General features: G+C 42.3%; 2 protein-coding genes across 13 annotated transcripts in view; both read right to left on the bottom strand.

Moving 5' to 3' along the window:
• The window catches only part of inpp5l (inositol polyphosphate-5-phosphatase L), a 14,959-nt gene extending 3,644 nt beyond the window's left edge, over nucleotides 1-11,315 (bottom strand). For 7 of the 8 annotated variants that reach the window (XR_009768252.1, XM_061671492.1, XM_061671491.1 and 4 more), the window contains exons 1-13: nucleotides 11,234-11,315; nucleotides 8,718-8,759; nucleotides 8,118-8,218; nucleotides 7,703-7,790; nucleotides 3,200-3,263; nucleotides 2,660-2,763; nucleotides 2,408-2,460; nucleotides 1,709-1,828; nucleotides 1,257-1,341; nucleotides 1,088-1,180; nucleotides 933-1,007; nucleotides 751-824; nucleotides 541-652 (exon numbers count right to left, since the gene is read on the bottom strand). Coding sequence is in view for 7 of the 8 variants with exons in the window: in XM_061671492.1 (XP_061527476.1) it covers nucleotides 541-652; nucleotides 751-824; nucleotides 933-1,007; nucleotides 1,088-1,180; nucleotides 1,257-1,341; nucleotides 1,709-1,828; nucleotides 2,408-2,460; nucleotides 2,660-2,763; nucleotides 3,200-3,263; nucleotides 7,703-7,790; nucleotides 8,118-8,218; nucleotides 8,718-8,759; nucleotides 11,234-11,293 (1,071 nt within the window). In the remaining variant the exon portion in view is untranslated. Of the gene's footprint in view, nucleotides 1-540; nucleotides 653-750; nucleotides 825-932; nucleotides 1,008-1,087; nucleotides 1,181-1,256; nucleotides 1,342-1,708; nucleotides 1,829-2,407; nucleotides 2,461-2,659; nucleotides 2,764-3,199; nucleotides 3,264-3,586; nucleotides 4,062-7,702; nucleotides 7,791-8,117; nucleotides 8,219-8,717; nucleotides 8,760-11,233 lie in introns of those variants that run through there. The other variant, XM_061671498.1, reaches the window with a different exon arrangement.
• On the bottom strand, nucleotides 10,111-24,987 carry gpat4 (glycerol-3-phosphate acyltransferase 4). Of its 5 annotated transcripts, none has more exons than XM_061671485.1 (14): nucleotides 24,846-24,987; nucleotides 23,714-24,246; nucleotides 22,508-22,577; nucleotides 22,123-22,423; nucleotides 20,762-20,836; nucleotides 19,975-20,064; nucleotides 15,564-15,657; nucleotides 15,335-15,450; nucleotides 15,173-15,228; nucleotides 15,000-15,085; nucleotides 14,774-14,902; nucleotides 14,606-14,685; nucleotides 11,234-13,515; nucleotides 10,111-10,731 (listed from the first exon to the last, which is right to left on the bottom strand). In XM_061671485.1, exons 2-13 carry the CDS (start codon nucleotides 23,879-23,881, stop codon nucleotides 13,407-13,409), a joined length of 1,374 nt encoding a protein of 457 aa, XP_061527469.1. In that variant the 5' UTR covers nucleotides 23,882-24,246; nucleotides 24,846-24,987; the 3' UTR covers nucleotides 10,111-10,731; nucleotides 11,234-13,406. The 5 variants fall into 5 exon arrangements, with proteins under 5 accessions (XP_061527469.1, XP_061527471.1, XP_061527472.1 ...); XM_061671487.1 differs by having other exon boundaries at nucleotides 10,111-10,694; XM_061671488.1 differs by lacking the exon at nucleotides 10,111-10,731 and having other exon boundaries at nucleotides 12,413-12,872; nucleotides 13,148-13,515.

Genomic DNA, 24,987 nt, shown 5'->3' with positions numbered 1-24,987 from the left:
AATGATCATGACAATTTTTCTATTGCTCAAGTAACTGTTAAAAGGGATTTGGTAACAAAAAAAATGCTTGCAATATCTCAACATTGTTATTTATTACATATGACAATTTGAAATTCTGGTACAGAATTGAGCATGAAACAAAGCTGACACACGACTTGCTTTCGCGGGCCATATAAAATGATGTGGCAGCCCGGATCTAGCCCCCGGGCCCTGGGTTTGACACCTGTAATTTAGGTTTTCATTTGTTCAAATTGAGTTTTGCTCATTGCGACAAGTTTCTATTTTTGTTCAAACTTGGTATTTGTATGGTGTTTAGTTCAGTTTGAACTGAGTCTCATTCATTCATTCAGTAGTTTATTTGTTAGCTTAGTTTATCACTTAGATAAGTCAGTCTTGTCGGTTGGTTAGGTGCATATCAACGCCACACTTGCTGGTAGCTGCTAAGCTGTTGTCACACCATCGCGCTCACCAAACCTGACCCGAGTAGACACAATCACATTCCGCGGATATTGACGGAATGGCCGGCAGGCGCCGACTTACGCTGTGGATGAATTGTTGTGCGGCGTGCGACATCAGAATGCGATCGCACCATGCGGGACAGCGCGTGTTCATGTACTGGGTGGGTTTAGTGTACTCTTCACTGTAAGGGTAGCTGCGAGAGTGAGACACAGACAGCAGCATCAAGCACTGAGGTCCGTACGTACAGACGACGAGAGAAGTCGTACGTTCGCGGTGAAATACAAATCTCACCTGGGCGGAAACGTGATTTCCTCTTCTCTAACAACATCGTGAAAGGCTGTGACTTCTTTGTCATATTTTAGCAGCTGGAATGGAGAGGGGGACATTATGAATGAGTCTGCAAACTTTTTCTCATCAAAATATGCTGGTGTATGCTGGCATATTTTCTGATCAGATGATGATGATGAGCTCACCGCTCTGCCGTTGTCGTCTCTGAACACGGCCTGATGCAGGTAGGCGAAGAGCTTGTCCTCAATCAGCAGAAGCACCTGCCAATGAGAAAACAACACCAGCTGCATCGTAAAAAAGGAATTGTCAGTGAAGGCTGCAGCTTCAAGGTTTGTACTACCTGGCGGTCAGCTTTCTCCTCGCAGATGATTTTCTGCACTTCGTTACTGCGGTCCTTCTTCACGGTCTGAACTTCAGCTGAGGTAGACAGATGCTGTTCCCACGCACACGCAAGAGTGTCGGTCAAACGGCAAGGGCCGTACAAAGACAGCAGCATCGTTTCAACATACTTGGACCAGACTCAGCGTGTCCAAACGGAAGTTAAAGTCTCCAAACAGGAAGAAAGGCGTCGTATTGTGGCAGTTGTCTGATATCCTGGAAGGAACAAATTCAACACAGGCTTGTAAATGCAAATCTTTGAGCTTCTTCCTACACCTCAAAAGTCACACAAGACCTGTTGTCAAAGTTTAGCTGAAAGATTGTGTTATGTTTTACCATTAAAAGTGAGTAACTGCTTGCATGTTTGGAACAATCGAGAACGTTAATGTACCGTTACGCTATCGATATTCACCACTAAAATTAAAGACTGTGGCCGCACTTTAAAGGAGATACAAATTATTCTAATTTCACAAAAACAAAACTTGATCCTCCTCCTCATAAAACTGTGACCTGTGAGCATGCAGTGTTGTTGTTGTTTCTTTGAGTTGTCAGGAATGCGTTTGGACGCAGATGCAACGCAAACCTGTTGATGACGTGCCGCAGTGCATTTTTGCGGTTGGCAGAGTAAACAGAAGGACTGGTCTTGCAGGCAATGAGGTTGGAGGCATCGTGGAACAGGTGGACGTTGACCAGGTCTAGTCCCCTGGGAAGACGTCGCACGCGCACACACGCTTAATAAACTGGCATGCGGAAGGACAACAGTAAATAGTGTCTGGAACAGAGGTCACTTAAATCTTAGGTAGTGTCTGTGCATAGCATGTCTGCCTCTCAGTCAAAGGTTCTGGGTTTGAATCTCGGCTCGGAACTTTGTGGTGTTCATATATGTGCGTGTGTGTGCGTTTGCTTGGCTTTTTCTTGGCGTCCTCCCGACATTCCGGAAACACGGATTAATTGTATGAAGACACGTAATTGCGCACAGGCGTGAACGTAAGCGCGAAAGGTCGTTTGTTGTCAGCTTGGAAAGGATCTAGCTCACCTTTAACCCTCAACAGGACAAGTGGTAGAAATGGCAATTGTCCAGTGATGTTGCTATAAGGTAATATTAGAAACACCATTCAGTATGGTGCGGTGCTACATGACTGATCATATTTTCAAATGCATACGTCTCTGACATTGTCAATCAAAACTGAGCACGATGATCTCTTATTGGGTTGACGCTGTACCTAATATTATGGCTGGCAAGTGTATGTGCGTATAAATCGGATCAGTTTGATGTGCGTACCGGTCGTGGATGATCCAGCGGGTCCTCATGAAGCCCTTCCTGGACCACTTGAACTACAACACAGACAAATTGGAGAGAGTCACTAAACAGCGGCCAAACGGATCATTATTGATCCTTTCATATAATTTATCTCATCTCCCTGTCAGAGCAGGCGGTCAGCCCCTCCATCCTCAGTGGACTCATTTGTCCAAACATCTCCCTTTGGTCCAAAAATGAATCCCTCCACTAACAAATACACACACAAACACTCACATCGGGCCAGAAATTCTTTGGGAATTTTTCTTTTTCCATGGTGGTGACCCCATCCAGAGAGCCCACAAACTTGTCCAGTCCCGGCACTGCTTTAAAATCCTTAACTGCCAGGGACACAGGCGAAGAGGGAGGGACAAGCGGGTGTCATATAAAAGAGCGAGGAAACATGCAAACAGCAATCGATAAACTGGTGTTAACCTCATCAGTGCGGCATGCAGGACGTGATGAGGGCCACGTATGAAGCGGCCATTAGACTGCGTTTACTGAACCACTATCGGTTTCCAGCAAACAGCAAGTGGCAGCTCCGTGATGTTTATGGTTGTTCTATAAGCTTTTTTGAGGAGCTTTTTCATGCCTAACGTGACTGGACTACGCAGGTGGAAAATGACACCTTTAAAAATTCCGGCACTCTGCAAATGTGCAAAAGGGGCGGAAGCCGGAGAAGGAGGATTCGGCCTGTAAGCTATTAAAGCCTCATCACAAGCTGCACTTTCTCCTGCTAAAGATTTTTGCTTAAATCACAAGCAAGGTTGTTTTTACCACTGAAGTCATACTGGCGGATGTTCTTCAACGACTTGTGGATGAAGTACATGCTGCCCAATGCCTGCATGCAAAAATAACAAGACAAGAAAGAATGAAGTAATGCCTGAAAATAAAGATAAGCAAAAATAATAATAATTAAAAAAAAAAAAAAAAAAATCAACCCTGTAGATAAACTGCAAAACAAACACTTTTAAAAGAAATGCAACGCAATTAAATGTGAACAAAGTGAAAACATGTAATTCCTCTCATATCGCAATTCACCAATCGTCCTCATCATAGCATAGCATAGCATAGCATAGCATAGCATAGCATAGGCATGGCTTTTCATGGAAATGATTTCAAAAGAGCAAGCGCTGGGATGTAGCTGGAGTGTCAGCACCTCACCTTGATCTCTGCATTTTTAATAGCTACTTCATTCAGGGAACCTAATAAAAGGAAAATGGAACAAATACACAAATTGGCTTCGAGTGTAGAATTCAACAGGGGTCCCAGATGTACCATTAAAACACACCCTCACCTTTATGTACAATATTCATATTTTTCATATCATGCATTAGTGCATGTGCTACTTTAATTTGCAAAGTGTGATACCAATGCAATAAAATAACGTCACAAGGAATCATATTCGTATAGTGCTTTGTTTACAGTTACTAGGACTCGACGACTAGATATTTTATTATAGCAGTTGTCTTGGCTTAATAATTTAATTTCTTCTTTACTGCTGTGGCACGCCAACTTCACTATCACAGGCCTAATTATTGCTTATCTCGTGTTATCTCATGTTATCCAGGCATACACTCAATGATGAAAACAAATTGGCCACACCTTCACAATGATATCGCATAAATGTGAACTTTATGAAGGCAAGGAATCCGCCTTCATAAAGTTCAAATTAAATGTCTTACACTCTGTGTCAGAGAGGCATTCATTCCGGAACAGAAGATGCATCTCCAATTTTGCTTCTGGTGTTAGTTCGCACATTTGCACCTCATGACGTTTCTTGTGAGGGAGGTGATCAGTGGCAAAGGACTGAAAGAGGACACGTCATTTGCAAATAATAAACTTGAGAACTGCTTTAATTCAGCAATGCTCAGTCCTTAGTGTGCGTTTTTTTTTTTTTTTTAATAAACTCCAAAAGCATTGACCCACAAGCAATAGGCAAAAAGTCACCAGAATGTGGCTACAAAAACAGCAGAAATCATCCCGACCTGACAGCTGAGCAGATGGACTGAGATGTTTTTTTCGCCATTGTGTGAGGCTCGCACGATGACTGATACTATAAGATTGTTTCCTACTCTGCCAAAGACACCTACAACTTAATACAAGAGACCACAACAAGCGCCCCCCCCCCTGTAAACACACTTCAGCACGCACTCATCCCTGACATGGTCTGACAATTTTTAATGTACTAACTGCCTGCTCCACTGATCTGATTAATCATGTCCCGTGAGATCAATAAAAACAGAAGATTAAAACAATTGAAAAGGTATTAAGCAGCGAGCCCGCTGCTGTCTGCCGACATGGGTTGGAAAGCCTGGCGGCAATAGAAAATTCAGCCATTGCTCAGGGGGCTCAGGGTGTGACGGACCACTGTGCGAGACCCCCCCCCCCCAACAACTCCACACCCCTGCCTCAAATAACTGGCCTCAGCATGAGAGATCTCTTCCAGAAGACATCATTACTCTTCGGTGCCAACGTCGTCCCCATTTAACAAATTATAGACGTGTCTCCAGTCTGTGCTTTGCGTCAGTGAGCAGCAATTAGGGAACAACTTGTCCAAACTGCGTGGACGGAAAGAATAAAAGCTATTTAACATTTGCAACATGAATTTCCTTCAGTTTTAGAGCAGAGAGGTATCATCACGTTAATCATACTGTGCAAGCTGGGACAATCAGGTCTACATTTGGCCAATAGTTGAGTTTTAATAGTGCAAGAAAAGTGCAGACACTTTGCTCCACATACTCTGGCCAGCACCTATCTTCATCAATCAGGTGTGTACACAGTTTAATAAAAAAATATTGACTCACAAGTGATTTTTTTATCAAAACGCCATTTGTACTGAAAATGCATGCAAGTCTGCCCCATTTACTTTTGCACCCCGCCCCACACCCTACACCCCAAACTCTCCCTCTTTTTCTCTCAGCGATGTAACTGATGATCTGCAGCCAAGAGCAAACAAATTGAAAATCAATACAGGTGGCACCGACCAAATGAGAATGAGGCGACACAGCGTGGACGGGCTGGGGGTGCGTGATCCCTCTCAGGGCAAAAAGTGGACGCTGCGAACACTGGCGTGCGCGGCCAAACTTAGTCCCAGCTGCCGCCCCCCGGCCCCGCACACTTTATTTATTGTGCACAAAATGGGCTGGGATCAATAGTTTTAATCTCGACTTAAATGTATTGACTTTCTCCTTTCGACTTCTGGTGCCTGAGCCGACAAGCGCGGCGGCCACTGAGCGCTGCTGTCACATGACGGGGAAAAGGGATCACCTGGGAGGAGGATGGGTTCACACTTTAAGAAAGACACTTTCCAGTGAAGTCAGGGACAGGGGGTAAGACTTGCAGTCGATCGTATTTACAAAGTCAATACTCTCTTCAAAAAGCGATGACAATAAACTGTGGCGCGAAGAATTGCTTTCATGATAATTTGGCTTGTTTGTGGACCGTACTGGAGATCCTAAAGAATCAAATACAGTAAAACCTGAAGAGCACAATTTAACTCCTCACTAACTTAGACAAACTTTAGGTTGAACCTCAAATGGTCTGGAAAGCTAAAGGTCATCGGGTTTTATGATTCCAGTATTGCCTCTGCCTGTGCAAACAGTAACTGCACTGTTCCACAATTTCTGTTCAAACAATGTAGACGGACTGGACAGATTACAGACTGGAATTAAATGTGTAGGTGATAAAATGAGTTTTTATCACCCCCCTCCCACATCATTCATACTTTAAGTTAATTTTCTTTGCATTTTGAAGTATATTGCATCTTGTGCATTTAACACTTACATCTTAAAATCATTCATTATTTTAGAGTCACATGACCCTGAACAGGATCTGGAATATAGAAGCTGGATGTTGACGATATGTTTGTCTGTTCGGGTTGTTTGTTCTTTGGACATATTTTCATCGCGGACAGCACAGTGTACTTGTGGTTAACAACCTGCCTCACAGTTCTGAGGTGCAGCGTTTGAGTCTGGTATCCAGCCTTCCAGTGTGAAGTTCGCATGTTCTCAACGTGCTCGCGCCGGTTTTCTCCAGGTACTCCGGTTTCCGCCCACATTCCAAAAACAAACACACCCTTACGTTTTGATGAGATTCCTTTTTGTTATTTTCCCACATTCACTGTTGAAATGACTTTCAAAACATCTGCTCTGTCAGTCTCAACACTAGTGCGACTGCATTTTTCCATATTGTGTATGTACAGTAGATAGAAAAGGATACACACCCCACCCAGTTCAAATGCCAGGTTTTTGGGATATTAAACAAAGGAGACCAAAATAAATCATTTCCAAACTTTCTCCACCATTAACGGCACCTATAACTTGTACAACTCAACTGATTTAAAAAAATAAATAAATAAATAAAATGAGAAAATGTGGTTGCACAAGTGTGCACACCCTCTAACAAGTGGGGATGTGGCTATGTTCAGAATTAACTAATCACAATCAAACTCATGTTAAATGAGAGTCAGCCCAAACCTGCCATCATTTAAAGTATTTCTGAGGGTGTGCACACTTGTGCAACCACATTACCTCAATCTTTTACTTCTCCTTTAGAAAAGTTTTTTTTTTTTTTTTCAGTTGAGTAGTATGGGTTACAGGTCAAACTAATGGTGGAAAAGGTTTTGAAATGATTCATCATGGTCTTATTTTTCCTGGATCCTGAACTGATTTCATGTATTAGAATCGGGCACCGTCCACGTGAAGTGAAGGCGGCTGATGGCATGGGACTTGAACACGCATAAAAGAGAAGTATGCTTCAAACAACCACTGTAACTTTCTTTTGCTTGATTATTGTAGATTCTCCTTGCAAAAATATCAAATCACCTTTAAGCGTGTCCAGGTCTCCAAGATATTACAGCATTTAAGTAATTATCATTATTAGCTGTATGACTGACTTTAAATGTTGTTCCGTATGCTGTGTAAATTAATTCGATTTTGACCTTTAAATTTCTTACACTTTTGTTATGCAAGCAAATCAGTGGTTCTCAAACTGGGGTCTCTGGATTAAATCATAAATACATTAACGATTATTACTGGAAAGGATTCAAATCTATTATTTGTAACTCTTTAATAACTGTCATCTACACACTTGGTTCAAGTGTTAAGGAGTCAGTGTGCACTGCCTGTCACTAACAGATTCCTTATTTATGCTCAGCAGCCAAATGGAACGACTTGATGTTTGTAACCCGGATGAGGGCTCCATCTAGAGGAATATTCTGCAAACCGCTGCAATGTTACAGTTAACAGCACTATCTATTCAAACGAACTTCTTTCTCACCGTGAAACGCTCCTCTGCTTGAAACTGGTTGTCCACATAGATGCAGCGCCTGTCGAAATCTTTTAGTTCATCACTGGACTCAATGTTCCTGAAAATAACAGAGCAATTAATAGCAAACGTGCCGGACTGCAGCCCGTTTGTCAAGCAGAGAAGCTGAAAAGATCCTGTTGACGGGTTTTTTTGTTTTGATTTTTTTTCTTTTCTTTTTACATTCATTTGGTACAAACCAAATGAATGTAATGTTTTGCATTGTGATTTGGCAAAATTATTCAATTAGTTATGAGTTCTTCCACACTTTTGTGCAAACAAGAATGAAAAACATCTGAAGTTGCTTGCCGCCCATTTGGGTGCAACACATGGACCCGTTCTCCTGTGATCGAAAGAAACACAAACAGACGGATTATTGCTAGCTCACCAAAAGAATTCTTCTGCTTGTCCCATGTTGACCATGTACTCTTTCCCTCCCACCTCCTGAAAGTGCAGAGCGATGAACTGTGGCTGGCAAGTGCGGATGGTCTGTTACACAGAAAGCAAAAGGTTGCCGTATAACATGACACAGAAATGAGGGAAGAAGACGGTCACATTTGTTTGTCGTAGGCTCATTTTCCACTTTGGGTTAGTCAGGTGGAAATGCTCACTTAGTTGACGGGAAAAATCATCAACTTCACGTCATTTGTCACAAACATTTTTACCAACCACAACTATAGCCAAACTTTGCCAGCGACGTATAATGACAGGCGCAACGATTCAATGCGCTTCCATTCGACGGTAGAAAGTGCACAGAAAAAAACCTGTGCATCCATCTGCTGCCATTCATACAGCAGAATAAGTCACGGCTTCCTGCGAGTATATCAGCTTTGTGTTCAGTTAAATGAGCCCAGATTTTACACAAAGAACATTATTTCAGGAGTCATATGTTTTGTGAGATCTTTGTTTGGTGGCCTTGGCGCAATAAAGTTTGGGAGACACTGTCATATGGAATGAGTCTCCAAGCAGGAGGGTGATGCAAACTTACCTTGTATAACTCCTGTAGCCATTCATTTTGAATTTCACCCACCTAGAAAATGACACGTAAAACAATCATCACTTACAAACAGCTCATTTGCATGCAAACTTGGGAGCAGCGGTTACACCTTCAATGAGATACAATACGAGAGCTGTGTCAACAACAACGTTCAGTTTTCATTGATGGCGTCGGAGAGATATTAGAAATGTATGTATTATTTATTGTTGCATCATTCTGAGCGCTATTACCAAAATATTTGACACATCTCTCAGTATGAAGCAGCGCACCACTGAAGACTACAACCCCCAAAAAAATAACATACGTACAGTAATTAGATTGATAGAAGTGTCCAAAATTGAACATTTTTACCATTAAAGGCAGAATGTTTGACAGCATATGATGTCGTTATCTTGTGCAAGTGCTGTTAACAGAGTTTGCAGTGGTGTCGCGCTGCATTGCATCATACTGTCAGCTGTTTCCCATTATATTTGTAATTATAAATAGAATTGCATTTTAATGTAATCAATAAATCTGCAATTGTACAGTACTGTATGTGACGCAAGTTGGCCAATCAAACGCTTCGCAAGTGGAGCGAGTGGGTGCGTGCGAGGCAAGTTAGTGGTGACGAGTAAATTGTAACACATTCTCTACATTACGAGTTCCCTGAAATGGACCGTTTCTACTTTCATTTGAGGAAGTTACCGGGGTACTTTGAATTAGTGCAAAAAAGTGCATTCTCAAATTGTAGCCACTTAATAATGACTGAACTTCAGACTATTCTTGATTGAACTTTCGTGACTAACAGATCGGGTTCAAATGTATCCAAAGACCATAAATCACTGAGAAGACTTCCAAATCTGAAACTCCTTGAAGTTTTCTCACGATGACTAACCTATTATCATGATAATTATCAATCATGATGAGGATGAGCTATCAGATTTAACAAGAAAGCCATCAAACAGTGGCGATAATGTGAGTGTTTGTTTATGTGAATGGCAGCGGGCGGTATGCGACTAGAAAAGCTCCAATCCCACAGTCAAGATTATCATCTGTTTACATATCTGCCATAAATGGGATCTAACATGTTTCCACTGGAGCTCAATCTGGCACCCGGAAACATGGCCCCGAGCCAAATTTCCACGGCGAGACCCGCTTGACCTCACCGACAACTTTGTCCGTTCAACCGGAACAAAAACCTATGGAAAATACAGATGGAAATCTTTAAACCCAATTTAAAAAGGTCCTAAAACTCAAATATACGACAAATCCTATAGTATATTGAATTTACAATAAAATGCAAGTAACCATTACAGTTATATAAAAATGTTTAAAAAAGTATGGGGCACCTACCGTGAAAACAGAAGATAATAAGGCTCAATTCCGATTGACACTGTCTGAGCTATTCATTTAACAATATATTTATTACTGTTGCATTACACTCAGAACGGAGCCACCCGTAATAGTTTTGACTCGCTTAACTGATTCCGGTAATTGCGATAACCAAGATATGACAGTTCTACACCATTGCAAATTACAACCAAAACCATAAACATAGTGTAGTGCAGTTAGATGAATACATCAAAACGGAATATTGTTGTATTTGGTACAGAGGGCGGAATGGCGGCCAAGTGGTTAGCACATCGGCCTGACAGTTTTGAGTTTGGGGGCTTTGAATCCAGGCTGCGGTCTTCTGGCGTGGAGTTGGCATGTCCTTCCAAATGCTTGCGTGGTTTGTCTTCAAGTACTGCGCCCATCCCCCACATTCCAAACGTATTAAACACTCTCAATCGTCCAGTCCAGAACGGAAGCCGCGTCTCAGCAAAGGTCAGCTGGGAACAAGGGTCCAGCTCACCCGTGACCCTCACGACCACAGGCGCTGCAGAAAACGGATGGAGCCATGGAGCGTTTCGCCGTACCGCTCTTGCATAAGCTATTCATCCATCCACAAAAAAGGTTGAGGTCAACTTCTTCCACACCAAACTCATCCTGATGGGTAGGCGGTCATGTTGGAACAGAAAAGGATCTTCCAAGAAGTAGTCACAAAAAAAAAGTTGGAAGCATACAGTTGTGCAAAATCTCTCGATAAGATGAAGTTTATAACTGATTTGGGGTTGATGACATTTCCTTTCAACACGTATCTGCAGCACAATTTATAAACATTGAAATAGCAAAATAAAAAGATGTGGGTTCCTCCTCCCCCCCGATAAATCGGGAGCTTGTGACGTCAACAAGTACAGGTCGTCACGTGTCAAACTTGTTCGTGCCAACCGAGTCATCGGACCACGAAAGACTGAATTAACATCGCCCTGCTACAAAACACGAACGCCACCGATGGGGAACCTCCTGGAAGAAACGTTCTGAGAGTGTAAACATAGCTTCGCTGCAGGGGCGCCATAGGATAAAGTTATGACGTATGGACGAAACGGCGCCATTTCGAAGTACAGTAGGGAATACACACCTTTGGAGTTGCGCGTAACATTGCCCAAATCAACATGCGCCGCCCGGTTTGCTGCGGTTTTACTTACATTGTCGAAGAGCGAGCCGACGTTGGCGGTGACAAGAAGCACGTCGGTGCGCGTCGCCATAGTTCGAACTGAAAACACAAAACTCGACAAACGTCCTCGGCCGAGAAGCGACCTCCTCAGCAGCTTACAAAGGCTTAGTGTGACAACCGGAGTAGTTAGCAGCGCTTAAAATAAACTAGCATGGCAGTATAAAGGTGGTCCGACTTGTTTGCCGACAGCGGGCTGTAGTCTCCGGTTGCCATCGTCGAGCGCACGAGCGGCTCAAATTGTCCCGTTTTCAAAAGCCGCCACGAGTAAGCTGACTAATAAGCCAAAGCTGTTAAGAGTGAGCGCAGTCACCAGCTTGTTGGGACCAACTAACTACTACTGACAGTAAGACACAAGTCGTGGTGCGTTAAGGAACATGGGGGGCACCGCCCATTTCCGCGCTGGGAATCTTGACGTCGTCTTAAGCGTCGACTGACGCAAACGTCAGCGAACTACGTTAAATTGTTGACGCTCCGTGGCATGCGTAGCTCCCGGTGTCACGTTCCCGTGTCTTATTACAATGGCACAACAATGTCAGGAATCGAATACCAAGGTTTACAGAGTGACTTGGAAAATAACGGGAGAAATTGAACACACCGCTCATTTGGGGGGGAAAAATAAACAAAAAACAGGAAGTAGTAATTTTCTCGTCCGAAATAGATTTGAATGGAGCCTTCTGCCCTACTTGCCAATTTAGTGTTTATAAGTAGCGTATGTGCCCAAGTTCCTACTTTGAAGCCCAGTGAAGCCACATACCAGCATTATGAGCACTCCAACTACAGCATATTAGCGACTGTTTTCATGAATTGCCAAAGGTGCGAAGAACTTGTGGTGACGCGTGCAAATGAGTAAACCAAGGCCTGAGTATCCAGACCGAAGGGTGGCAGTTTCAGCTTCAACAAGCACATGGTTTCCATAGTGCTGTTGGAGAGCTGTTCAAGCACGACCATTCTCCACCAGTGGGAACAAGTCAGTCAATTGGGTTGTGTTAATCACCAGTCTGAAAACTGCGTTGACAAATGTGTCGGGAAGAGTGCCAGTTTTTTTTTTTTGCAAGGGAATCTGAAATACAGCACAAGCAATTAAGTCCTATTTGAACAATTAACCCATTAGAGTTATGCATTCCGGATAAACCCACCGCCAGACAAATAGTGACATTCTTGAGGGTTTATTTTGATGAGCACGTTTGGCGGTTAACTCCAGCCTGAAGGAGGCCAAACTACTGCTACACTTTCTCTTCTTGAAAAGTTCGCCAAGTAGGACAAAGATCACCAAAGCAAGGGGAAATCAACGCAATAGCCTTGGGAGCTCAGTTCAAATAAATTAGACAAACAAATCGGTGGCCAGTGAAGCCTGTTAGGGATTGTAATGATTAGTTGCTTTTCATTTCAAAGACCCATTGTAATTATTTAAAGCTGCATGATTACCTGTTGACCATGGGCACTGATGCATCACAAGTCTGTTCTTTAACTTGATATACGCCATCATTCGCTGGAACAGGTGCAATATTTCCACTTCACAATGTGAGCATTGACACATTCCATGGAAAACGAACCAGCAAGAGTTCCGGTCACAACAGTTACTGCTGTCGCAATCACAGGTCGATGCAAGCCTTCATGTAAAACACAAAGCTTAAAATACAAGATTCTGTCTCTTAGAAAGGGAAAAAAAAAAAAAAAAAAAAAAAAAACACACAAAAATAGTTGTCAATGTAACAAACTCTGGCATCATGTCAGACACAAGCCAGTCATGCAAACTCTCAAAACACCATTTTTATCATCTATAACTCAGTTATATACCCAGGTAGAACCAGGGTTAGCTTAAAACATAAGTGAAATACAAACATTGTAAAATAAAATTAGAAAACAAAGAAACTTAATGACATACATATTACAAGTTCTTCCTCTCATCCACAAGGAAGACATGGCTCCATCTTGGAGCATGATTACTTTTCCATTCTGAATGCAGGTGAGGCTTGTTTCATGTAACGCCGATGGACCTGATACAACGCTGCAAACAGCAGACGACCGTTTGAGGCAGAGAAAAGTCGAAGAACCTCAACTTCTAGAGGGCGCGCAACTGACTTGATTTGCAGTCAGAGCTTCCCTGTGAGGGCTTTGAGCCGATCCACCTCCTCCCAAATCTTTCAGGAGCGGCTGCGATCCTCTTGGGTGCCCACCAGCATTTTGCTGTACAGCTTCTGCTGTTCTTCCTTAAAAGTATCTTTTACCTTTCCTCTCTTCAGCCCTCCGTCCCTGCAAAAATGAATTTATTAGTCGCCGTCATCTTTGTTGAGTGTCAGATTCTCCCAAAACTCAAATGCCAGCTTTTAAAGCGCAGGCAGTAATTGGGCATGTAAAATCTGCACTATACGAAGATCACCCAAATCAAAAGGTAGCACTTTATTCAGCTGCTGATCTGAAATGGGAGTACATTTGAACTTAAATTACCACCAATTAACATCAACAAGGGATGAGTTATTGAGTGAGAAAGAAAAATCAACAAGAAGGTAAAGGGAGGTTGTGGCTCCCCTGCTGATTGATTACCATAAAGTTCGACTATAAACCGCAACTTTTTTTTAGCAGCAGCTTAAACCCCTGCAGCTTAAAGATGAGGCTAATTTGCGGATTTTCGAGTTTGTCTATTCTTAGCTTCTTTTTAACTCACCAAAATCGTGTTAACGGTGGATACATTTTCCAATGCGCTCCATGTTTCTTTTAAATCAACTCTGCACTCAAAGCATTCAAAAGCTTTCCAGAACTTCTCTGCTCAAGTGTACATGCCATGCCACAAATGTCACATATTATTCTTGCTATGCATACTTTGTTGTGCCACGAGCAGTATTTTCCGCTTTTGCGTTGCTTTGTACTGTTTACACTTGTTTAATAATGGTAATAAAGTTGACATTGTTTTTTATTTCTCGTGTTTCTATGTATTCTGCCTTCCCTGAGCATGCAGTGTTTAGTTTGGTAAATAGCCAATACTCGATCTTTAAATGAGATGTTCTTGCTTCATAGCTGTTGATTTGTCCTAATTTTTTTATTCAAAGTACTTTCAACATAGCATCACTGCCATTATTAGTAGCCTAGCAGGCTGGCTTACTGCTAACATCCAATCTGAAACGCATCATAACTGCAGTCTGTTCCTCTCGCATAAACACAGCAGTAGCACATACGAATAGAATATCCAACAATGCTCACAGGCTTTTATTCTCTGTGCTTTGTGGAAACAATCAGTACTATCCTAGTCACAGGGTGATATCCATGTACACATTCAACAGCACAGTTTGTATGTGACAGTGACCGAAAAAAAAAAAAACCCAAAAAAACATTAAGATTGCATTACCACAAAAGGTCCACTAATCCTCCTTGTCTGGCAATGGCTGCTTTTACCCGATTGGCAAACTGTACAGCATCCTCCCCTTCCTATGGAAAATATTGATACATGTAAGAGTGCACAGAGAAACAATCATATGTGAATGGCTTCATAGTATAGTTGAAGTTTGAGTCGTACCTCTCTGGACATAGGAGGAAGGTACCACACGCTGCAGACAATGGCCCAGCTGCTCATCATACGTAACAGGTAGTTGACCATTCCGAACTTGCTGCTGTTCCAGAAGGCGTCTCCAAATCTGGGATCATACTGCGCAGGATATAAACAACCAATTCACCTTAACACGTGGTCGAAATTATAGTAACATGTATTAAAATTTTAAAAAAAAGTAAAAATAAAATCATACCTTGATAGCCACAGGGTACACTGTGCCGCCGATTTCAAAACTGCCTTTTTTAAACATCATAACTGACGTGTTGTTAATGCATGTACCTGCACAAAAATCAGAGGTTTTGTTAAAAACACGAAACAAAACTTTTGAGCTTTGAAGAAACTCAAAACAATAGAACATAAACTCACCTTCTGGGAATATGAGAATGGGAAGCTTCGATTTATCCTGTGCATGGTCACTCAGCCTGTATTTGCAGAGATCATCATCATTTTTATGGGATTCTTAAATTTGGCTCCGCTGTCAAATGTAAAAATTCAGTACACGTGTAACCAAGAAAATTGTACTTGTACCTGTTGGCCACTAGATGTCGGTCTTTGACCTCTGAGCGCTCAAACCAAATGTGCGGGCAGGCCCTCACCATGGATCTCTGAATGATTCCCATCAAGCCCCCATGAATTTGGCCCACCTGACACACACACACACACACACATTAGACTTGCAAAGAGCTCCATGTGTACACAAATTCCGACAAACAAGTGGGATGGGGGAGAAAAAAAAACAAAAATGTCAAATTGTTACCATTGCGTAGCAGCCATCACTGGCCAGAATTATGACATCAATGGGTGACGTGTGGTTGGCCACGCATATTCCTCCATTTTTGGGTTTATTCTCACTACAAAATGAAAGAAAACAGATGATTAGGCGGGTACTTCCTCTAGCATTTATCACGAGCCATCAACTCAAACCACATGTGGCTGAAAGTCATGATGACTGAAAAGAATATATCATGCTCGTTCTTTCCAAAGAGCAACAAAGTAAATCATGTTGGCGCTGCAAATCATTTGACTTGTTGAACATACCAAGGCTTCATTCCAGGGATTGAGTTAAAACAGAACAAGAGAGCATCAGTGACTCGTATCTTTATCACTCACAAGATCGAATGCGTTCCAACAGGCCCGATATCTCACGCCAAAAGGAGTAGTGTCAGTGCCATTTGCTTAATCGGCTAAATCAGCATCTTGCTACATGGATCAAATCTGATGCTGATCTTTTTTTAAACGGTTAATATAAGAGACATTGCTGTTGAGGGTTTTGTACGTTGTCCAAACCAATAACATCTCAAATGTAAAAGTTTGAGCCGCTGGCAACCTCCCTTTCACAACCACTCTCATTTTCGGACTGAGTGCGAACCCACCCGTGCCTCCTCACTTCAGAAAAAAGACATCTGGCATTATGTAATCTCATGTAGACCGTGGCGGATTACTTACGAGGAGAAATAGGTACGCGATGGGAATGTCCACATGCAAAAGCCATTATATGACATTTCCTCCCAAAAATTCATCTTACGGAAATCAAGTTCCTTTACAAACATTGTAATGGAATACACTTCTTATTACAAAATCTGAGAATAAAACAAATGAGCATTATCTTAGAAGTCAGCACAAAGACATTATTGTAAAACTCACAAATGAATGCAAAGTCTCCAAGTAAAAAAACACATCGATAAACATAAAGCAATGCCAACAAAAGAATATGGCCATTTAAAAGTAAAGCATTTAACTAATAGAAGTACAGTACTAGTAACAATTAGGCCTCTTTCAAATAGACACTTTTGATACAAATTACAAACAACTTCACACATTTATACAATCTGCAAATTATTGTATCACTATTATAACAAGTATGTTTTGAGGAAACTATTACACTAAACACATACTACCCACGCAGGTTGCTTTGCTATACGTGTAATGTCCAGACTCCTAATTAGTACCACAAGTGATCAAATAGAGCACACTGAATTAACGTATCTATTATATATATCACACGCACCGCTTTATGGATACAGCCGTCAAGATATTATCTAAGAAGAAGTCATTCTTCCTTTTGCGTGCCATCTGTCCTCTAACTTCTCTATTGATAAGGACTGTGACGTGCGGACGACTGTCTCGTCAAGACATCGCAGATTAGTGCAATAAAAGTCTGTTGTAAACGGCAACTACAGAAGCCCTGACAATAAACAAGCAGTAATTTGACTGCAACGACTTCAACGCCTGTAGTATAATACAACGTAGGGCTGGGCATCGTTCATCGTTCAAATACATCGTTCACCCCCCCCCAGAAAATTACACTTACTTACACACACACACACCACAGAAAGAGCAAAAGACGACTTTATTCTAAATGTGTTTTCCTTATTTTTTGCTTTATTTCACCTCATACTAAACAAGCAGATAAACAAGTGCTTCCACTTGGGGGGGGAAATGCATTTTGTCAAAACATGCATGAAACCACGACCTTTAGTACAACCCCAATTCTAATGAAGTTGGGACGTTGTTTTAAACAAAAATACAATGATTGGCAAATCATGTTCAACCAATATTTAATTGAATACACTGTTCAAAGTGGTAGACTTTGTTTTTAGCAAATAATTGGAATTTTATGGCTGCAACACGTTCCCAAAAAGCTGGGACAGGGTCATATTTACCACTGTGTTACATCACCTTTTCTTTTAACAACATTCAATCAACGTTTGGGAACTGAGGACACTAATTGTTGAAGCTTTGTAGGTGGAATTCTTTCCCATTCTCGCTTGATGTACAGCTTCAGCTGTTCAACAGTCCGGGGTCTCCGTTGTTGTATCTTACGCTTCATAATGCGCCACACATTTTCAATGGGAGACAGGTCTGGACTGCAGGTAGGCCAGTCTAGTGCCCGCATTCTTTTACTACGAAGCCATGCTGTTGTAACACGTGCAGAATGTGGTTTGGCATTGTCTTGCTGAAATAAGCAGGGGCGTCCATGAAAAAGACGTTGCTTGGATGGCAGCATATGTTTCTCCAAAACCTGTATGTACCTTTCAGCATTAATGCTGCCTTCACAGATGTGTAAGTTACCCATGCCATTGGCACTGACACAGCCCCTACCATCACAGATGCTGGCTTTTGAACTTTGCGTCCATAACAGTCCGGATGGTTCTTTTGATCTTTGGCCCGGAGGACACGAGGTCCACAATTTCAAAAAACAATTTGAAATGTGGACTCGTTGGACCACAGAACACTTTTCCGCTTTGGATCGGTCCATCTTAGATGAGCTCGGGCCCAGAGTAGCCGGCGGCGTTTCTGGGTGTTGTTGATAAATGGCTTTTGCTTTGCTTTTGTATAATAGAGTTTCAGAGTTTTCAAGTTGCACTTACGGAAGTAGCGCCGAACTGTATTTACTGACATTGGTTTTCTAAATATATAGAAAACCAATGTCAGTAAATGATATCCTTTACACATTGATGTCAGTTTTTGATACAGTGCCTGCTGAGGGATCAACGGTCACGGCATTCAATGTTGGTTTTCGGCCGCTTACATGCAGTGAGTTCACCAGATTCTCTGAACCTTTTGATGATATTATAGACCGTAGATGATGAAATCCCTAAATTCCCTGCTATTACACGTTGAGGAACATTGTCCTTAAACTGTTCAACTATTTTCTCACGCACTTGTTCACAAAGAGATGAACCTGGCCCCATCTTTGCTTGTGAATGACTGAGCAATTCAGGGAAGCTCCTTTTCTACCCAATCATGGCACCCACCTGTTCCCAATTAGCCTGTTCACCTGTGGGATGTCCCAAACAGGTGTCTCATGAGCATTCTTCAACTTTCTCAGTCATTTTTGCCCCCTGTCCCAGCTTTTTGGGAACATGTTGCAGCCATAAAATTCTAAGGTTAATGATTATTCGCTAAAAACAATAAAGTTCATCAGTTTGAACATTAAATATCGTGTCTTTGTCGTGTATTCAATCAAATATATGTGGAACATTATTTGCAAATCATTGTATTCTGTCTTCATTTATGTTTAACATAACGTCCCAACTTCATTGGAATTGGAAAGTTTGACAATTTAACATAATAAAATGAACCTTCGAAATGAGAGTTAGAGTTGGTGATAGAGTTGTACATGTGAGGCACTGTGACCTCAGCAACTTTGCAACGAGGAAGCACATACCTCGGGTCAAAACTTTTCAACAATTCAATAAACGACTTCTCTTGCAACGTACAAAAGGGCACCATGTCTTTGGGACTGTTCCGAACCCGAGCCTTCCGGCAGGCTCCTTTCTTGTCACATGGAAAACAATTTCAAACTGATTCCACTCAGGTTTGGTTCGTATTTGGAATTGAACCCGCAAAACTGACAACACCCACTCTGCTTTTGTAAACTAGCTCCTATTTACTCATAGATAAGATGTTCGTGGAATCATGGCACATCAGCAGAGACATGCTACGAACTACAAAAGATGCTTAAAAAAAATTTTTTTTAATCCAAATATACTCAAATTAATCTATAAAATCAATTAATTGCCCAGCCCTACTAAAAAGGTCCGTAATTGCAGCACTTTTATCACCAAGCCACCAATTACACACAAGTATAAGCAAGTGTGTGGCTGCTCTGTGCTGTACAGAAGTTATCATGCAGCTCATAAAAAAAAAAACCTTAGTGAATTTTGAAAGTGGGATTGTATTTATATATAAAATAGTCAACATATGAGTTCCAGCGTCACGCCTGAAGCTTGATATAACTTTGGCCTACTCTATTTTACTTTTTCCACTTGCTCACTTTTGTGTTTTGTGGCATGTAACATCCTGTCAATGTTTTTAAGGTGATGGGTCATATTTGTGTGTGCACACAACGGGCTGCCAATATTTTTGAGCACGACTGTAAAAAGACACATTATGCTTTTTTTTCTTGACAATCTGACATGAAATCAGACTAAACAGTCCCTGTTTTAGGTCAATTAGGATTACCAAAATTATTTCTATTAGCTAAAAGAAAAGTGAGAGGATTTTGTTTTAGACAAATATATATATACTAGACAATACAGTCATGACAGTATGCCAACACAAGCACATGTGCACGCATACATTGCGGGAGACCCTTACGAAGCTCAGGTTATCCTCCAAACCCTGCCTCGGACAATTATTTGAACCACTACGTTTCTCCCTACCTGTCGTGGTATGTTATGATGGCAGTCAGAGCTCTGACACATATTCTGTTGCACATAAGGTGGATCTTCTCACTCAGGACGTTTTTCATCCTGCAAGAAGGAACACACCAACAGGCATGGTCACTTGAGGCATGTTTCAACAAGACTTCACACCGATTTTATCGGCCTTATCGGTATCGGCCGATAATTAGCATTGTATGCTGATCGGCTTTCATGTCAAAATTCGTCAATGACGTCATTGATCGGCTTCGCAAAAGACATTTACTCCACGTCGCCATCGTTTACAGTATATTTGAATCCAAAATCTAGTTTCTTTTTAGCCTTGTCGCGTGTCTTTTGACGTAGACCTGTAAATATCTGACGGCCAATAAAATTGTTTTAAAAACGAAAGAGAAAAAAAACATGTCGGCGATGTGGAACAGACAACGCGTCTGAGACAGACAACAAGACAAATTTGCTCTTTCACGATTGCACTATGTCAGACTACTGCAATAAAATCTTGTATTCAGATACCACCGGATCCCGTTTTTTACGATCAGTGGGCTGTATCTTGTCAACTCAAATGCGACCGGACTCACTCGTGACCATGGCGATGACAACAAGAGCGGATCGCGCCGTGTGTTTAAGAACAAAATGGGGGAAAACGTGTGTCGGTGGTCACTGGTGCTCAGGAGAGGAAAGAACGTTCGTTTAAGGCTTTCTTGAGGTATATTCACGTACTTTTAATACGATTAAGCAAAAGCTGAAAGGATTTGTTTGACCATGGAAAAACAACAGACACTCATACCTTCCATTGGGCAGTAGGCCTATGAGAGAAGTGAGGAATACCAGGAGGCCAACACCAGTGAAGGCAAGAGTTACCCTGAAACAAACAGGACAGATGCATGTTACTGATGACACGCGAATTAGAAATCTGTTTTTCATAATCATAATTTTAAAAAACAGGATTGGGAAATACAGCTATTTCCAAATAAAGGGAAGATTTTGCTCCATAGACTCTTTAAGAGGACATAATGAGCTGTGATTGAGCTGGCAATGAGACCAAATTAATTTGGATGAGCCAAATCCAGTTCCGGAGAGGGTGCTGATTAAATTTTGTGGAGAAAGAGTCGATGCAAGTGATGAAAGACAAGCTTGCATTTGTGTGGACAAAGTACCATTTGCGCAAGTACGACGAGCGTCTACGTTCATGTGGCCTGTTTCGCCTCCCCGCCGGCGACTGGATGTGTGCCAGCCAGGCTCAGCAGTGAGTCACTATCTGTGACACATTCAGTGTCTCTGGCACGAAGACTCCACGCACAACATTTTATGCGCAATCATGAAGTCCTCACGGCGCTCACACGTCGTTAAAGACAGTTGTTTGCTACCACACTCTCATCTCATCACAACAAAGCTTTACTGCCAACAGAGAAAAACTATTAGCCTAGCACAGAAACCTGAATGTGGGATGTACACTCAGTGGCCGCACCACTTCACCCTGCAATAAGACTTACTGCACTGTGGATCAAAACATCTGCCTCATGTCGAGAGATGATGTAATTTCAATAACATTAATTCATAGTAACACTTTTCCCACTAAACGGTGAAACCACATCATACGGAGACCCGATTAATATTTCGAGATAAGTAGCTAAACAAAAACAATGAAAATATTAGATGTACTGGAACTCATTCATCTGCAGGTATAACTAAATGAGTGTCCAGTGATTAAAATTTTGAAACCAATGGCGTGCCATTCATGAAAACTAGTTGCCGAACTCTGCACACTACACTCAACAGTTCAGTCGGCTTCGGAGGCGTCGCTCGGTGTGCGGCGGGCCTTAAAATCATCTTCAACACTGAAGATGATACAGCTAAAGTGAAGGGCTCATATCATTGCGTGGCACAGTGGACAGTGGACAGCACTGCTGCATCAACAGCGTCCCAAAATGTTGTTGGTTTTTTTCTTTAGCTCAAATTATATATATTTGCACTGACAGTAGTTTGTACTTGCACAATTATATCAGTTAGTGTTGTCAAAATTGATTTCAAGGTTCTCCGACGGTAGTCTGACAATGAAGATCCACATTTGCAATTAAAATGTTGACTCGTTTTCTTGTTCTCAGTGTTTCCACCTAACCTTGAGTAAACATCTGTATAGTTTAATACCTGAGAGGCAAAAGGATGCCGTAGCGGATCAGCAGGCCCAGTCCCCACAGCACAGTCAGCCTCAGGCTGATGTAGTGGAAGTTGTAGTTGCTGCGCGTCAGCAGATTCCATGACTCCAACTCCTCTGGCGAGAACCGCTTGGTCACCTCGTCGTCCATGATGCTCTCCACCCCTCTTCGAGCAAAATAGAAGATGTCCGACATCTCGAACTCGGGCGCCGAGTCCAGGTCTTTGTTGCTGCCGCTGCGCCGAATCTCCTTGATCTCTTCTTCCAAAGACGTGGGATGCTTTGCAATGATAGCTTAGAGCCGTCCAGAGGAGGCTGGTGTCATGAATACAAACACGGAGCATGGACACGGAGCGAAACAATAATATTCCCTCTTACCATTTGAGTAGGGCTTATACAAGGGATGATTATTTTCTTTGGCTCCTCTCTCCATCCTCAGTGTAGCCCACTACAAAAACAACAGTAGGAGAGTACAGAAGATTTGAAATCTTAATAAAATGTGGATTGTTTTTTTCCACATCGCTTATGTAAGACTATAGGTACAGAATTTAGACCAAAATCATCTTTCATTTTGCAGCCGCAAAAAAAGTTTAACAAGTTGAAATCATCCATGCATTGTTGCAGTCTACTTCAAGGCAGAGGCCTTCCTTTAAGCAACAATAACAGGGAGGTACTTTTCCTGACAAGAGAGGAAAGGTACACAATGTCCTCCAAATGTGAGCCAAAAAAGTTCAGGGAGGAATTGGACCGGGAGGCACATCAGCAGCCTGCGATTACATTTGGTAACACAAGGCGTGGTACATTCGAATGCAACAATTGTGAGCAAATTTATAAATAGGCGTGTCCAAAAACACAGGAATTAGCCTCCAGCGCGGGTGAAGAACATTTGGTATTACAGATGCTTTGACTGTTAAATGGCTCACATATAATCTTGCCATTTGAAAAAGATTTTCCATTCAATAAAAGGAAACTCCCGCGAGGCAATTCATTTTATTCGTATCAATACGGTCACACTTTTTAACAACGTGATCAGAAGAAGAATCGATTGTCAAACTTGGTTTTTACAGTTTTACTCGAGAACCTACCAAAAGAATCTCTGTTTAAGTGCGATCATGATAGAAAACTCATGTAAGTGTAGTAATCCCATTATGGAGGAAGGAAATAGTTTGATGTAGTTAAAGCAGCTGGAGCTTGGCAGACTATAATTAGTGACAAGCTACAACTTACCCAGGTTACATAACAGCAGGCTGCTATGTAAATCCATATCTGCCAGTGAGAGCAATGACCTCTGATAGCATGCTTCAGAATAGTACAAGCGAACCTCCAATATATATATATATATATATATATATATATATATATATATATATATAGTTTTTCGCGTATGTATATGTTTAAACTCGAAGTTCCATTCTACCGGTCCAAAGCTCAGAAGATATCTATATAAATATCATTTATATATGATATATGATGTACTGTACAAGAAAAGACTACACTAACTAGAAACAATCCAGGTGTTCTGTTACAATTTCAAACAAGGTCTCATTTGGCGAGCACATCATCGAGGTAAAAAGAAGCGCTTGCCTCAAAGATCTTCAACAGCGACTTCATGTAGAGGCGTCGGATGCCAAAGGACACCCCGAAGATGGCGGGAACAATGATGAAGACGAGCAGCAGCGTGAACCACACGGTGAAGGAGATACCCAGGAGGATGCACACCAAGCTGTCGAAGGGGTTGAAGAACAGCTCCATGTTGAGGACAGGCGAGCGCTGAGATCTTCAGGATCGCTCCAAGTCGGACGGGTAGAGTAGAAGTCCCGAACGCCACGTCTTGGCCCCAACTGGCCCTGATCTGTTGTCAAAACCGGGTCTTCATGAAGACGACTATAGCACGGAGAGCCTTCTCACTGCACAGAGAACCGAGGATCATCTTAATGTTGCCGACGCGGGCGATATTACAGAAGAATTTGGTTCCATCAGTCTCGTTAGCTGCATTTAATATCCAGATGTCCTCGCTGTTATAGCAAGAGCCCCATTGGGAGGTTGTAAACAAAGCAAAAACAGCTGGACTCGGCAGGTAGCGCGCCTGTGCTGAGGATCCTCAGTGGGAAGTTGGCCTGGAAAGAAGAAAAGGTCGCACAGCATCACAACCTCTCACTTCGAAATGTCACCTGTGAATCATCGTTACACTCGCTTAGCGCAGCGTGTTAGTTCTTTAACTGGTAACGGCGCCGTGTGCACGAAGTGGTTCGACTCATGTCGTAGTTGGTGTTTTGGGAAATGGCGTGAGCGGAGTCGTAAACAGCGTGCCGGCGGCCAGCTTCTCCTCTCCTGATGATTCAGCGGGACGGCTAAACGACTGCCAGCTCCAGCCGCCGCTAGCTTCTTCACTTCAGCTAGCACTTTAACATCACCAATTCGACCGCGTTCTAACATCAGTTCGTGCCCGTAATCGCTCATGTTAAACTTGCCACTCAGCCACCATTAATCCAGTGTTCTCTAACGAGGGCTCTATCATTGTTTGTTTGTTTGTTTGTTTGTTTTTATCCCAGGCGTGCTCCAGCTCTTCTGGGTTAGCTTTTGCTATCGGCCACGAACTGAGGATGAACTGCTGAGCCAAGCTTTTGTTGGTAGCGCGGGTTGTGCTCATGTTTCCCAGAGAGCTAGCCCAATAACCAGCAGTTAAAAAGAGGAAAATAATGGATGACAGACCCACCTTCCGTAGCAACAGCGGCCCATCTTTTGTCAACTCCACCGGGCGGACAACGTGAACAGACAACCGGCCACTTAGTAGGAGCCCAGCTCCGAATAGCTGCGCCTTTTTCCACCCAGTCCAAGTCCAAGACCAAGACATGCCC

This window comes from Phycodurus eques, chromosome 3 (genome assembly GCF_024500275.1).
Source record: "Phycodurus eques isolate BA_2022a chromosome 3, UOR_Pequ_1.1, whole genome shotgun sequence".
NCBI lineage: Eukaryota > Metazoa > Chordata > Actinopteri > Syngnathiformes > Syngnathidae > Phycodurus > Phycodurus eques.
The sequence above is the reverse complement of the archived record's forward strand: the minus strand, read 5'-3'. Positions and strand labels throughout refer to the sequence as shown.